At 41.8% G+C, this 17,064-nt stretch overlaps 1 protein-coding gene across 1 annotated transcript; it reads left to right on the top strand.

Annotated features, from left to right (window-relative positions):
* Nucleotides 1–4,587: 4,587 nt before the first annotated feature.
* On the top strand, nucleotides 4,588–6,153 carry LOC311239250 (tripartite motif-containing protein 16-like; the record flags this gene model as incomplete). Its single annotated transcript, XM_084327556.1, has 1 exon — nucleotides 4,588–6,153. One exon carries the CDS (start codon nucleotides 4,588–4,590, stop codon nucleotides 6,151–6,153), a length of 1,566 nt encoding a protein of 521 aa, XP_084183682.1.
* Nucleotides 6,154–17,064: the final 10,911 nt, after the last annotated feature.

Below are 17,064 nucleotides of genomic sequence, written 5' to 3'. Positions count from 1 at the left end.
GGCCACTCTTTAGCCTGGGATTGCGCAGGAACGGATGTATGTAGAAATAAACGGTTTGTTCACTGTTGGAGTATAAATATTGCCTTTCAAATGAGCCATAGTATGTCTCCATAGCTATAATATAGAATGTACGATGGCTCTACAAACATCGTTGAACCGGTCTGAAACGCTGGCACCAGGGAGTAGAGATGGGATAACAGCGTGGCAGTCAATGAGTTAATCCAGGGTCTCAGCCGTTGCCCTGACATTGGTTTTCGTTTTCTCTGGTCGTCTCTGTGGAGAAATGGAGATTCTGTGTAATCACTGCTGTCACAGTCTGTGGTTAATGAAGGCTTTTTAAACAGCCACTCACATGCAATGGATGTATGCTTTACAAAGCATGTATTATCCTTATCCATTATAAACGTCAGTAGCGACTTTACAATAACCATCTCAATAATGTTCATAGATGCTTTACAATTAATTATTAACTCACAAGGAAAGAAGATATTACCTACCTGGGTTCCATCCTAGAGGCAAATCTTTCCTGTGACAAAATGGCATCCAATGTAATAAAAAAAGTCAACCAACGAACTCGTTTCTTGTACCGGATCTCCTCACTGGTAAACAAGAATACCCTGAAGACTCTAGCAGGAGCACTCATTCAAGGGTACTACGACTATGCTTGCACCTCATGGTACCAAAGCACCTCAAAGGCGCTAAAAACAAAATTACAAACATCTCAAAACAAACTGGTCAGACTACTGCTTGACCTTACTCCTAGAACCCACCTCACCCCTGCCCACTTTGACAACCTAGGATGGCTTAGAGTAGACGACAGAGTACAGCAACTTGCAATGGGCCTGGTCTACAAGATACACTACACGACCAAGGTACCCATGTACATGACTAAATACTTCCCAAAGGTCAGTGAATACCACGATCACAACACCAGAGGGAGCTCCACAAATCATGTTAAACCCAGATTCGGCTCAAACAAGGGACTAAACACGTTTCGCAATTATGCCACATCAATGTGGAACGCCCTACCCAAAGCTGTAAAGGAATGTGAATCACTACCCACTTTCAAAAACACTCTCAAAAAACACCTAAGGGAGACTGCAACTCGAAACTGGCCCCTGTAAATGTCCGAACACAACCCCCGCCAATGTACAGTAAATTACCAAGTATGGTCTTGTCAATAATCCAATGTACAGTGTTGTTTGTACAGTTGTACAGTGTCCCCCACCCACCCCTCCTACCCACCCCCCCCCCCACCCACCCAACCACCTCCAATGTACAGTCCAATGTACAGTCCCATAATCCAATGTACAGTGTTGTTTGTACAGTTGTACAGTGTCCCCCACCCACCCCTCCTACCCAACCCCCCCCCCCCCCACACTCCTACCCCCCCCCCCCCCCCCCCCCCCCCCCCACTCCTACCCCCCCCCCCCCCAACCACCTCCAATGTACAGTCCCACCCCCACCTACCCAATCCAATGTACAGTTTCTACGCCTAATGTATATACTCTTTTCTTTCTGGACTCTTTTTGTATCACAAATACAGTACTGTAATTGCAAATCTGGTATGTCATAAATGTATAGATGTAGCAGTACTGTCTATCTGTATGTCATGTATGTCATATATGTTACGATGAATTGGAAATGGGGGACCCTGGTGTAAACAAGACGAAAGTCTTTCTCTGGTCTGCATCCCCTTAACAATTGTATGTATTGAGCTGTACTGCACTGTACCCATTCTGCAATCTGTTAATAAAGTTTTCATTCATTCATTCATTCAACCATAACAAATCATTATAAAATATAGGTTGCATCTATTTGCATATATTATATATGTTTTATAAACCATTTATTATAGATTCTGCTCGTTTTATTTTAAACAACAACAACAACAACAACAACAACAACAACAACAACAACAACAACAACAACAACAACAACAACAACAACAACACATACTGTCTTAAGCCTGTGTGACCTCTAGCTTTTCTCTCACGTGGTTCATAAATGGACTCAGAACTGTGAGTCTCGGAGCTCCTCCCACCTGCACACTTCAGCCTTGTTTTGGAACTCTACTGTCATTTAAATGTAACACTATTTAATTTCAATGGTATAATATATGAGGATATCTCTAGACTAAAAGCAGCATTCGGAACTTTACCTTGTTTGATTTGAACACTATTGAATTTCAATAGTGATTAAAAAAGGTGAATACATGTGAACATGTTTTGTTGATTGTTTTGAGTATGAACATAAAGATGTGGACCTCCCCACAGGCAAAGGGACAGAGGTGCTGAAGAGAGACATGGAATATGTGAATGTCCTATATCAAACCAACTTTACCCCCATTTTATAGAATAGTACTCTGATCAAAGTAAAGGGACTCTATTCAAAATTCTACTTAATTAATAGCATAAAAGTAAATATTGAATGTATGTAAGTAACTAAAGTAAGTACACATTCTGCATGGATTATAATGCTTGAGCGCTCCTAAATTCTCAATGCATCAACCTGTGTGTGATGTCAAACTGGTTGTTCATCCAGTTATGTTGGTTGTGATTCCTTCCTTTTGACATCGACAGACTTACACATTAAATGTACATTATGTTTTCCATCTTACCACATATCTTGGATTAAAAGAAAGTACAGTAACTCGCAGGGTTTGTATAAATGTAGTCGAGGAAAATAGATGAGGAAACTTCCTGTATTGAGATCCCCAAACTGGAAATACTCAAGTAAAGTATCATAAAAACTGTATTTACAGTAGTAAAAGTACTGTCTTTCCTCCCCTGGGTTCTCTACTTTCTTTGTTACTGTTGTTGTGGAATATTAAAAAAGTAGCCATGACAGTGAACTGTAGAAATTAAGATTGAGTCATTTGAATATAAAAACATAGAACATAGTTTAATATCTGTGCTTCCACAGAGATCAGTTTATAAAGAGACACACATGTGTACACACAAGTGTCTGACCAGAAAGTGACCCAGAGCTTTTGGTCGGACACACGTACATTAAATACATAATTGAAATGACGTACATTAGACACCAGATATGACAGAAAGGTAAACAAGAATTATGCCCCAGTTAGAATGAATAACAAGATGGGCTCAAGAGCCTTTGTTATGTCTTAACTGGAGAGAAGGCCATGGTCACATCTCCTCAACTTGGTTCGTTGTTAAAGAGACACACAGACTGTAGCCTATAGTGTCTGAGCTCAGTTCACTAGTTGATCATATTAACTAGTCAAAGCTGTACAGAGATTTAACACAGATGGACATAGATAACCTTTCCGTCACATTGTACCTATTTACTAATGCATATTTGGTAACATCAAGTTATTCAACTATTATTTACTGTAACTATTAACAACTGTAATACTTTTTTTTTTAATACATTTTATATTTTTTTAATGTATGTGGGGACGAGTAGGGATGCATATTGGATGTATACTATGGATGGATGGATATGTTTACCAGTCCAGGATCAGTAACATCTATACTGGTACTCACTCTTTTGTTTATGTGTTTTTGTTTTTGTATGGGTGATGGGTTCAAAAAAATAATAATAATAAAAAACAGTATACTGTCAAGATTTACAATATACATATGTACATTTGTGTGTGTATGTACGTGAATATGCATACATGTATGTGTGACTATGTATATGTGTGTGTACTCTAAATGTAGAGTGACTTTATTGACACAATAAAGTATGAAGAAAAACAAATGTAGTCATGGGTTTTATATGTGTTCATTGCATTATCATTTCATATATATATATAACTTTGCTCATGAAATGAGAATTACTGCAGATGTACTTTGACACGAATGCCCAGCAATGAAGTCAAGGTCTTTCACAGCCTTCAAACAAATCAGTCAATCAAATCAGTGAAAGATGAGAGAGAGCAAGAGAGAGAGAGAGAGAGAGAGAGAGAGAGAGAGAGAGAGAGGAGAAAGAGGGAGTGTGAGAGAAAGAGAAAGCAAGAGAGAGAGAATGAGAGAGAGAGAAAGTGTGTGTGTGTGTGTGTGTGTGTCTTTCACAACATTGAAGAAATGTGTGAGAGAGAGAGAGAGAGAGAGAGAGAGAGAGAGAGAGAGAGAGAGAGAGAGAGAGAGAGAGAGAGAGAGAGAGAGAGAGAAATAAAGTGTTTTATTGAGTATGTTTACCATTTTCTCTATGTCTCTCTTTGTGCTTATGAGTTTTAGTGGGTTATAATTGACACTAATTAGAGGTAGTTGATGACGATAGAAAGTCCTGAACTATGTAAAAAAAAACATCTTCTATCTATGAATCACAGTAAAATAGACATTGTCTCTTTAAAGCGACTCCTCCCCTGAACAGCTATAACCAGGAAGCACCTCCCACCCAGAGCCATGCTCCCACCCACACGACCAGAGTTCACTCTATAACCAGGAAGCACCCACACGATCACTCTGCCTGAGAAAACAAAACTTAAGAGTGTCGTTGTCTTTGTAGAATAAAATAGCGCAGCAAGGAGTTGATCTGTACCAGGACCAGTTCTGCTGTTCTCTCTGTCTGGATGTACTGAAGGATCCGGTAACTATTCCCTGTGGACACAGCTACTGTATGGGCTGTATTACAGACTGCTGGGATCACGGTGATCAGACGGGGATCTACACATGTCCCCAGTGCAGGGAGACTTTTACTCCGAGGCCTGTTCTGAAGAAAAGCAACATGCTGGCTGAAGTGATAGAACAACTAATGAAGACAGGACTCCAAGCTGCTCCTCCTGATCACTGTTATGCTGGACCTGGAGACGTGGCCTGTGATTTCTGCACTGGGAGAAAGCAGAAAGCCCTCAAGTCCTGCCTGGTATGTCTGGCTTCTTACTGTGAAACTCACCTCCAGCCTCACTATCAATCTGATACATTTAAGAAACACAAGCTGGTCAAAGCCTCCACACGGCTTCAGGAGAACATCTGCTCTCGTCATGACAGGATTCTGGATGTTTTCTGTCGTACTGATCAGCAGTGTATCTGTTATTTATGTTCCATGGATGACCATAAAGGCCATGATACAGTCTCAGCTGCAGCAGAAAGGACAGGGAGACAGAAAGAGCTTGGCATGAGTCAGCAGAAAGTCCACCAGAGAGTCCAGGAGAGAGAGAAGCGACTCAAAGAGGCCCAACGGGCTGTTGATTCTCTCAATCGCTCTGCTGATAAAGCAGTGGAGGGCAGTGAGAGAATGTTCACTGAGCTGATACGCTCCTTGGAGATGAGGCGCTCTGAGCTGAAGAAGGTCATCAGAGCCCAACAGAGGACCACAGTGACTCAGGCTGAAGAAGTGCAGAAGAGACTGGAGCAGGAGATAGCGGACCTGAGGAGGAGAGCCACTGAGCTGGAGCAGCTCTCACACACAGAGGACCACATCCACTTTCTACAGAGTTACCCCCCCCTCTCCAGTCCCAGTGCGTCTACAGACTCACCCAGCATCAGTGTCCTTCCTCTCCTGTACTTTGCAGATGTGACTGAGGTCGTGTCTGAGCTGAGAGACAAACTAGAGGACGTTCTGAAAGAGCAGTGGCCCAGAATCTCAACAACAGTGAATGCAGTTATTAATGTTTTACTGCCACCAGAGCCCAAGACCAGAGCTGACTTACAATATTCCTCTCAGATCACACTGGACCCAAACACAACAAACAGACTTCTGTCTTTGTCTGAGGGGAACAGAAAAGCAACACGGATGCAGCAAAAGCAGTCATATCCTAATCACCCAGAAAGATTTATTGAATGGTGTCAGGTTCTGGGTAGAGAAGGTCTGACTGGACGCTGTTACTGGGAGGTGGAGTGGAGTGGTAGAGGGGTTTCTGTAGTAGCCTCCTACAAAGACATTAGTAGAACAGGCACGAGGGAGGACTGTGGATTTGGATTCAATTCTAAATCCTGGGCTTTATTGTGCACACAAAGTGATTACAGCTTCAGACACAATAACGAGAGCATAACAGTACCGGGCCCCCGGTCCTCCAGAATAGGAGTGTACCTGGATCACAGGGCAGGTACTCTGTCCTTCTACAGCGTCTCTGACACCATGACCCTCCTGCACAGAGTCAACACCACATTCACTCAGCCTCTCTATCCTGGACTTCGGCTTTATTCATACTCTGGGAAGGCTGAGTTCTGTGAGCTGAAGTAGAGATCAGTGACATTCACAGCTCCTCTACCCAGGATTTGGGGTTTAAATTGATCTTGAAGATGCTGAGTTGTGAAAGATGAGGTAATTAGGAGTTACATTCACTCTATCATTGTTCTGAGCGACACACACACACACACACACATAGACTATGTTTTGCTTTGTTTCTAGTTTCTAGCCTACCGGGGTAAAGTTTGTTTGATTAGATATTTGCATATTCACATATTTAATTCCTATCCTCAATACCTCTGTTCCTTTGCATGTGGGGAAGTAAAAATCTTTATTTTCATACTCAGGGTAGGTTGGACCACAATATGCAACCATTTTATTTGTATTTGATCACCTTTGGTCATTTTGGTCATTACTGTGGGATTTTGGGTCTGTCTCTCCTCTCTCTGTTCCAGGGGGGGTTGGTAACAATGTGGGGGCCGGACCTCCATGGGGAGGTGGATTCAGCCTATAACCTTCTCCCTCACCTCTTATCTCTGGGCAGCCGGGACACTTCATACAGGACACTCTTCTATCTTCAAGGCCTTCGGTTGAACCCACAGCCAGGATGTGTGGGGCATGGGTCAGTCGTAAATGCAACTATTTAGTTTCAGAACAGACCCATCTGCGTTATCAAAAGAGCTCAAGGAGAGAGAGAGAGTTGTGTTCTTCTGGTGTCAGACTTTGAGGGAGACAGACCTAGACAGGAGCTGGTTTAGGAAGAATGACCATTCATTGAATATTGTGCATTTTGTCTTTTGTTCTTTTATTCTTACTAAATAAACGTGGACATCTAAACCCAGAAGGACCCGTGTGGATATTTGCTTGAAACTTGCCGTTTCACCGACTGAACCTCAATATAGAACTTTGAACAAAACGCAAAGGAATTGACTTGAACTCACTATTTCCATGTGCTACACGAGAAATGCTGTTAAAATCTAACATTTCCATTGTACAGTGATACAGGTATAAAGACAGTATGGTAGTAAGTCATACTGGCCAGCAGCGTAACTAGTAAGAGTAGGTAAGGGATATGTACAGATATAGATATATATATATATATATATCTACAGATATGTAAAGAAGACTTTCGTCTAGTTTACATCAGGGTCCTCCATTTTCAATTCATTAAGACATTTATGACATACAAATATACAGTAGTGTAAGAAAAAGAGATCATAAAAAAATATATACATCCGAAGAGGAAGAAACTACATTGGAGGGGGTTGAGTAGGTATATAGTCTGTTGTACTCCAATATTGTGCAAATGTAAACAAAACAAAAAAAAATAACATTTACAGCCAAGAATACAAATACCTATTGTCTACTATGTCTAGTGTTAATCCTTGTATCGAGAGCTCAGTCAATCAACTACAGAATGAAAATGTATCTCCATTCTTAGGCTTCTTCTTATTTTTGGTGGTGGGTCATGTGTTTACATTTGGATCACTGATTGCTAGTGTCGGCCAATAACGAATGAACAAATTATTTTGAATGAATACATTTTAAATTGAATTCGGTGTGTACCGATCAGTCTGAGTTCCCTGAAATGAGCCGTGCTGCCTGTTATTATCCTCATGACTTCCCTCTCCTCAGGCTCAGCCCACTCACTCAGGTCCAGTCATAAGTGTGTGAATGGAGGGAGGTAGTCATGTCTGGCTGCTATGCCATTGAGACAAACTTAAGCCAAGGCTTCACTCAATTGGATTCAGGAGGAGTCTCTGGGAGCTCAATCTGAGGGGAATTCTTTTTTTAAAACCCCCAAAACTCAAAAGACTAAGTTACATACATTTACTTGAAATGAACTAGTCAATAAGAATACTCTGACTGCCCTGCACTACTGATTGGTCTTTTAAAGGGCTATACGGGTAACAAAAACAGGTGCACCATAACAACACCATACACCATACATAGATTAAAGACAGTGGTGGAAGAAGTACACAGTTCCTTTACTTAAGTAAAAGTAGAAATACCCAGATAAACGAGTACTCTGGTCAAAGGAAAAGTCCTTCATTCAAATTCTACTTAAGTAAAAGTAGAGATGTATTTTCTATTGAATGCACTTAAGTATCTAAAGTAAAAGTACACATTCTACATGGCGTTTGTGTATTCCAGTGCTTGGGAGCATTCAAGCCTTGATCCATTGACCTCTACAGGTTGTGTTAAAGTGGTATGTGGTCCAGTTATGCTGCTCTTTAAAGGTTATGTTAAAGTGGGATGTGGTCCAGTTATGCTGCTCTGATTAAAGGTTATGTTAAAGTGGGATGTGGTCCAGCTATGCTGCTCTGATTAAAGGTTGTGTTAAAGTGGTATGTGGTCCAGTCATGCTGCTCTGATTAAAGGTTATGTTAAAGTGGTATGTGGTCCAGTTATGCTGCTCTGATTAAAGGTTATTAAAGCGGTATGTCGTCCAGTTATGCTGCTCTGATTAAAGGTTGTGTTAAAGTGGTATGTGGTGCAGCTATGCTGCTCTGATTAAAGGTTATGTTAAAGTGGGATGTGGTCCAGCTATGCTGCTCTGATTAAAGGTTATGTTAAAGTGGGATGTGGTCCAGTTATGCTGCTCTGATTAAAGGTTATGTTAAAGCGGGATGTGGTCCAGTTATGCTGCTCTGATTAAAGGTTATGTTAAAGCGGGATGTGGTCCAGTTATGCTGCTCTGATTAAAGGTTATGTTAAAGCGGGATGTGGTCCAGTTATGCTGCTCTGATTAAAGGTTATTAAAGCGGTATGTCGTCCAGTTATGCTGCTCTGATTATGTCCTCTTGAAGTTGTCAGGCTTCAAACATTTTGCCATGTTTTCTATGCAAAATCTTATATATTTCCTTTGAAATGTAGTGGAGTCAAAGTATAAAGTTCCCTAAAATGAAAATAGTCACGTCAATTGTACTTAAGTACAGTACTTGAGTCGAAATACTTAGTTACTTTCCACCACTGATTAATGTATTTTGCATGCATTGGCTGCAGTGAATTGCGCAATGAAAGATTGCGGATGATTAACTCCAAACAAAGAGGCGTGCCAATGTGCTAAAAAAAATAGTTCTAAACAAAAACATGTAGCCCATTTCTCTAAGGATACTGGTGTTGTACATCATTTATGTCACAAGGGGGCAGACTTAACCTTTATAAGAGCCATAGGCCTTGGCTCAATCTCTCCTATTGGCTCTGAAGTGTCATCACATTTCCTTCGATCAGTCTGAGCACTTTGCCCAATGAAGGGTAATGTTGGGGATTGGAAGTGATTGATTGATTGATTGATTGATTGATTGATTGAACATTTTATTAAGAGATTGCAGAATGGGTACAATACAGTACAGCTCAATACACACAATTGTTAAGGGGATGCAGACCAGAGAAAGACTTTCATCTTGTTTACATCAGGGTCCCCCATTTTCAATTCATCATAATTTCAGTTATGAAGTTTCACTGACCCTTCACCTTTTGTGGTGGAAACATACTTTATTATGAACATCATGAGTATCATGAGACATCAATCAGAAATATAATTTTGACATAGGCCCTACTGGGATTTCTAAAATCGCTCATACCACCTGCATCAAGAAAGAAAGGATGAATAATCTGGCTGAATCTGCTGATATCTTTGGAGTGTGTTTAGGTTAGAGCTAGGTAACTAATCTCTTTAATAACCTCTGTCAATGAGTGAAGGGGAAAGCCAGGACATTATGGTCATATAGCCAGTGATATGACATGCCCATGAAAATTAGGGTATTGTATACTGTATATGTGTGTATTTTTAAAGCGCTTTACAATTTGTTCCTCACATTTGACCCATTCACTCACACATTTACACACCGATGGTGGAGGCGACCACCAACCATGCGAGTGTCTTGCTCAAGGACACTTAGACACGCTGCCCGGGAGGAGCGGGGATCGAACCGGGAATCTCCGGATTACCAGACGACTGCTCTACCTCCTGATCCACTGTCGCCCCCATGTGTATGTGTGTGTGTGCACACGTGGAGAATAGGTTGAAACAAAGATTAAAGCTGAGGCTGATAGTTACCCCTTTCACTACCACAGTACAGAAGGTTAACCCTTACTATCACACTACAGGCGGTCTGTAGTGTGATAGTAAAGGGTTAACCTTCTGTATTGTCGCAGTGAAAGGGTTAACCATTTGGTGTTGCGGTAGTGAAAGGGTTACAGTACAGGTTTACAGCAGTACAGCAGAGACAGCCTGTTCAGCTGAGACGCTGAGGCCTGAACAGAACACAACACCTCCCCTCCCCCGTCTCCGTGTGCCAGTCCTATGTGCCCGTGGAAGTGAACTAAACAGAGTGACCTTCACCTTTGTCCAGAGGGAGAGGGAGTCATGTGTACATCTTCGAGAGATGGACATTGCGCTGAGGGTGTGTAAATAGACAAATACACACATGGAGTAGAATGTAATAGCAATGTCACCGTAACGTTTACCCAAACCCTGCAGAAATGACAGTAGGTACGGCTGGTATATTTCAGCTTTATCTGTTGACGAGTATACTATGTCTACTCTGAAGACAGATTGTCACGTTTGGAGAGAATCAACAGGAACACTGCTGTTTTCTCCAACATGTAGGATTGTGGGACATGACTTACGTGTATTGATAAGGGCCGTGAAAATACCTGTCAGGGTAAGAGACCTGCCACTTAAGGATAGCAGTCATAAACTATAGTCATATGAAAAGGGGAAGAGACATGAAATTGGCTATTACAGCACATACGTGTGTGTATACATGCATAATGTGTGTAATGACCAAGTACGATGAAGTGAGTTTTTCCCAATAAACTCTCTGTATATGAAAGATAGCAGCAAAATAAATGAGTGGATTTGATCAAATCTAAAAAAAGATCAAATCAAATAAAAAGATATTAAACACTCATATTATACACTCCTAAACGTTTGTACCAACAGATGGCGACATAGAGATTGATTGATTGATTGATTGAAAACTGTGGGGTGGACTGTACATTGGAGGTGGCTGGGTGGGTGGGGTGGGGTTGGGGGTGTTGGGTAGGAGGCGTGGGTGGGGGACACTGTACAACTGTACAAACAAAACTGTACATTGGAATATTGACAAAAACCATACTTGGTCATTTACTGTACATTGGGGGGGGTTGGGTTAGGACATTTAGTCACATATCAGACACAGTTAAGATGCTTGAAGGGAGAAGTTTCACACACTCCCATCCAAAAGGGAACCACAGGCCCGGCGATATATGGATAAGAATATAGGACACAGTGAACTTTATTAAAGACTTAACATTCTGCATCAGAGTCCAACAGTACTGAGGTAACACACCCACCCTGTTAAACAGCCTCCCATAACTTAACCCTTGCACTGAAGAGCCATAACTATGTTTAGACATTTATTGGACTGCCCAATGTATTTGCAGTTGTAAAGTCAGTCCAAATCACTTGCGAGTGTGAATGTGATATATCACTCGACCTCTGCTCTCTTTTAACTGCTCAACCCTCTGTAACCTATCATCTTTAGATAATAAGGTTTGAATACATTGCTCCTCTGAAAAATATAAAGCATAAAGGAGATACGTGGTTCAAGGACTGACTCACAAATACTTCCCTGCTGTAGTGAGACACTTGTTGTCTCCATGGTGACAGTGGGACAGGCTCCCAGTCTGGATGAAACTCCTGGGGCAGATCCGGGGGAAAGTGTCAACAGTGTCCTCTGTGGTTGAATCACATGCCGTGGGTATGCCAACCGAGTGTCGTTCCGTCCACACAACGAATGTTTGTGGCGTGGGTTGGCCGTCAAACGGTCCTGTGTGATACACAGGAGAGCTGGCTGGGCTGGTGCTAGACAGGTGAATCGCTGGGCTGGCCGTCGGCTAGGAGAAGGCTGGAGGCGAGTCGAGCCCTGTGACGTCTGGCGGCGGCGTCTGCTTCGAGGGCTGGAAACGGCGTGGCGACGCGTGGAGCTAACCAGGTTACTAGTCCTATTTGAAGCTAAGCTTTGGTCAGTGCGACCCCCTAGTCTTCCGCCTATACACTCCTAAACGTGGCGCGTGGAATATCAACAGTGCAGTCCGGCTGTCGAACGTCTTCTTCTTGGTTCAAACGTACCCTAAGCACTATACTGGGAAGCTAAACTTTCACATACGACGTTACTTTCCCACACTGTGGCAGGAGTCGTATTTCGCGTGTCCTTATTATCAAGAGCTCTTCGTCCACACGTCCGCTTGCTTCACTGGAAATTGACGAAGAGGTTGTCTCGTGTATCCAGCTCCTCCTTCAACCCAGCCTCTTCCTCACCTGTCTTGGCCAGCCCAACGTCGCACCAGCTCCCCCTGGCGACAGTCCAGCGCCATGTCCCACTACTGAATGTCAAAATTAAAGTATATAGAATCAAAACGGGTCATCCAGTTACACAGCATTATCACAAAACAGTTAGAGCACAATGAATACAGTTAGACACATTGAATTACGGTTGGACATATTCACGTGTCTACACTATTATAATGCATATTTGGTAGCATCAAGTTATTCCGTTATCATATTAACAACTGTAATCATGGGTTTTATAGGTTTTCATTGCATTATCATTTCATATATATAACTTTGCTCATGAAATGATAATTACTGCAGATTTACTTTGACACCAATGCCCAGCAATGAAGTCAGGGTCTTTCTGAGACATAAAGGAAACTGGTAAGAAACCAGCCTTCAAACAAATCAGTAAATCAAATCAGTGAAATAATGAGAGAGAGAGAGAGAGAGAGAGAGAGAGAGAGAGAGAGAGAGAGAGAAATAGTGGGAGAGAGAGAAATAGTGAGAGAGAGAGAGAGAGAGAGAGAGAGAGAGAGAGAGAGAGAGAGAGAGAGAGAGAGAGAGAGAGAGAGAGATAGAGAGGAGAAAGAGTGAGGGTGAGAGAAAGAGAAAGCAAGAGAGTAAATGAGAGAGAGGAGAGAGAGAGAGCAAGAGAAGAGAAAGAGAGAGTGAGAGAGAAAGCACTTTACAATAAATAAATAAAAAATCCTCATTCACCCAAATTAGTACTACTGAGTAATAGTGCTAATGACAGACTGATGTGGATATATATATATTAGTGCTGTGCGGTCAATTGATTAAAGTATTTAATGGCATGATTGTCCATAGTTATTTTCTTATCTAATCAACATGAGTCAACAAATGCTTGCTTTATGCAGCCATTTAACACAAAAGGATGACCCTCATGCATTGCAAATTTGCATCAAATTCAAAACAGTGATGTACAAAATAACCTAAAAGAAAATAATAATTTAAAACTATGAATAAAGTCCATAAAATAATAGGGGAATGAAAATGTTAGGAACTTGTTACATTCACCCACACACGGGCTGAGGACTCACCCCCCCGCCCCCCCCCTCTCTCTCACACACTCTCCCAGCTCTCTTTCTCTCACCCCTTCCTCATCTCTCTCTCTATCTCTCACACACACTTTGAGTCAGAAACAAACATGCTGTACAGTGCTACGAGGGCGTAGCATATTGCCCCTAAAAATAGCCTGTGCTAGTAGAGAGAAATATTTGGGGGCACCCTTGCTAGTACTGATTTCAACCCTTTCATTCGTATTTCACTCCTTTTTTTTGAGGAATTTAAACATTGCGAACTAATCTTGTTGGCCGTTTTCTATATCTCTCTTCTCTCTTGCCGTCTGCCAGAGGAGCGGGGCTGTTATTTACACACATGCGCGACTGACACTCACACATGCACATACTTGACACATGCAACCAGGGGCGTAACTGACGCCGGGGACATCGGAAAGTGTCCCCCGCATGTTTTCAGAATGCAGTTATTGTACCCCCCACGTTTTACCGTCCAAAGAGCTGAGTCTGACTACCTGTCCTATTATTATGCAAAGAGCAGTAGATGGGGGTCGCATTCTTGCCCTGCACGGGCCAAGTACCCACTCGCTAAAGTACTCGTCTTTGCATAATAATAGCTCGGGTCGTCAGCCGAGGTGTGTGTTAAAATACGTCATCACATACGGTATAAAGAGAGATAAGATAAGACATTCGACAGTGCTATGTCCGACTCCTACCTGCGTGCATGCAACAACGAGATGGCACCGTCGCCCAAGAGGAGAAAGCTACTTCTTCAAAGCAAACTAAGTTTTGCTACGCTGTCGCCTAGAGCTAAACCAGCAGCAGTGACGACACCAGCAGTGTGTGTGTGTGTGTGTGTGACATAGAAGAAGAAAATTATACTTAAAAGAATAATGTTTACCGATTACTCATCAGATATTCTAGACTCCAAACGTTTCATGATCGCAAATTGTTTTAATTGTTCTTCATTCTGTTCCCCCCGTTTTGTTGATAGATTATATGAAGACCAGAAGTCAAATGTATTCTAATGCCGGCAATGTTCATTCCACTAAAAGATAAAATAGGTTTTCTTGGTGTGAGAAACTCTTTTAACTGGATTGGAGATAAACATGACATTTCATTTTCTGCAGATGAAGTGGCAATTAGAAATGCTTGAAAGTGCTCTTTAGTTCACAGATGAGTTGGACCCTGTTTTTTTGGCACGTTCCTCTGGTTATTGCAGTGATCTCATGTTGAAAGAAGAATTTCAGCATGAGTTCATTTACTGCAGTGTTGTGTTTTGGGGGAATCAGGAGTAAGGATTTTGATTTGCTTCTTTAGAATTCTATGCTGTAGCTTTGTCACAACAATCCCACATTTGATGCACATGCTGTACACTTTAACAAGTTTGCTTGACTCCCATTTCTAAGAGCAATTTGCCATAGCAAAGACCATTACGTTACAAACTGCAGTATAACTGGTTAAAAAGATAAAAACCCAAAATATTTACATGAGGGGAAGACTATGAATAATTTGACCAATAATAAACATAACTTCTATAGCTTTTGTTGTTGTTGTTGTTGTTGTTGTTGTTGTTGTTGTTGTTGTTGTTGTTGTTGTTGTTGTTGTCATATTCAATGGAAGTATTGTAACATCCTTGTATTGTAAATACATTTCACAATGGGAGCCATCAGATATGAAAGGCGTTCCTACTGGTTTAGAGGAGGATAATTGTGTTTTGGTTGTTTGAACCCTGGAGATCTCTGAATGCAATGGAAATTCTGTATGTATGAGCTCAGTGTGTCGTTTACATGGAGAAATGGCGGAAAATGCGGTATTGCACCCCTGGTATTTAAAAAAAAAATCTAGGTAGAGAGGGGGGGGCCCTCTAACCCCCCCCCAGCGACGTCACTCGCCACGCCCACAAATCTGTCCCCCGCACACCTGGAGAGAGAGTTACGCCACTGCGTGCAACACAAGAGTAACTTGTGTTCCGTGGGGAAAGACCGGTCATCACTGCATACAACTTGGTTGAATCCAAATATCTATTCAGAAACTTTGTATTATGAAATAATTCTGGGATGTATTTCCCTATGCATTGTTTGGTGCGAGTTCAGCTGACACTGTTGACACGCCCACTATGCAAAGCGTGCACTCTCACACACACTGCTCCGGTCATGCATCCACTCAACTCATGGAAAATATATCATCAGGCTATTGTTCGGGATGGTGCCAGGAAAACAGCCTCTCCCTGAACGTCAGCAAAACAAAGGAGATGATTGTGGACTTCAGGAGGTCGGGGGTCAAGGACTACAGCCCCCTCAGCATCGACGGGGCACCGGTTGAGAGAGTCAACAGCTTTAAGTACCTCGGAGCCTACATATCCGAGGACTTGACATGGACCACACACATTGACAGTGTTGTGAAGAAAGCACGACAACGCCTCTACTTCCTCAGGCGCCTAAGGAAGTTCCAAGTCAGCCAGAAGATCCTTAAGAACTTCTACTCATGTACAATAGAGAGCATCTTGACCGGCAACATCACCTCCTGGTTTGGGAATAGCACTGCACAAGACCGAAGCAGACTACAAAGAGTGACACGTTCAGCCGAACGCACAATTGGAGGGGGGCTCCCCACCCTCCAGAACATTTACTACAAGCGTTGCAAGGGCAAGGATAAGAGAATCATTAAAGACTCCAGTCACCCGAACAACTGCCTCTTTGAACTGCTGCGGTCAGGCAAGCGATACCGGAGTCTCAAGGCGAGCACAGAAAGACTCAGAAGAAGCTTCTATCCCCAGGCCATCAGGCTGCTAAACGAACAATGAATGAACACTACACAACAACAACCACCAAACGCACATAGCACACACATCCACACGCACACACTCACTTTAAACAAACACACTGTAGCACCCACTCCACACACTTTATAGCACACACCCACTTTAAACAAACACACTGTAGCACCCACTCCCCACACTTTATATTTATGGATGAAGGATTGCACTACAACTCGTACACCTTACTGTAAATTGTACCTAAAATTGTACCTCATCCCATTTCTGCTTTGCACTAGATAGTACTGTACATTAGTACACTGCATAGTATTGTGTATTGTATATTATATGGTAACTCAGAACATTGTACATATGTCTATACCGAACACTGTGACCTCATTTTCTTCTTCTAAATTCATGCTATATTATGTTATTATGTTATTTGATACTATCTTGTCTAGCACAGTCTCTGGAGCGTAACAGTAAGAAGCATTTTGTATGAAAGTATTCTGTACTTCTGTATGACAACTATTAAAGAACTTGAACTTGAACTTGAACTTCTAAAAGTATCTCTACTAATAAAATGAGAGTATTGAGCTGTTTTTAACAGCTGGGTATTGGGTGGGACATTCTAATTTAATAACTTTCTAAATAAAATAGAAGGTCCCAAATAGTTAATTTATCTGACTGCTTGTATTAATTGATAAAAAAGAAGCCATGTGCAGTAATATAGTTATATAAAAGAATAATATGTCGATTATGTTAATAAATAAAAAAAATGCTTGCAAAAGAACCGATAAGAGTATCGATAAAGTACCGTACCGTTTAGCAGTATCTAATCAATA

This window comes from Notolepis coatsorum (assembly GCF_963971535.1).
Source record: "Notolepis coatsorum genome assembly, chromosome: 13".
Taxonomy (NCBI): domain Eukaryota; kingdom Metazoa; phylum Chordata; class Actinopteri; order Aulopiformes; family Paralepididae; genus Notolepis; species Notolepis coatsorum.
The sequence above is the reverse complement of the archived record's forward strand: the minus strand, read 5'-3'. Positions and strand labels throughout refer to the sequence as shown.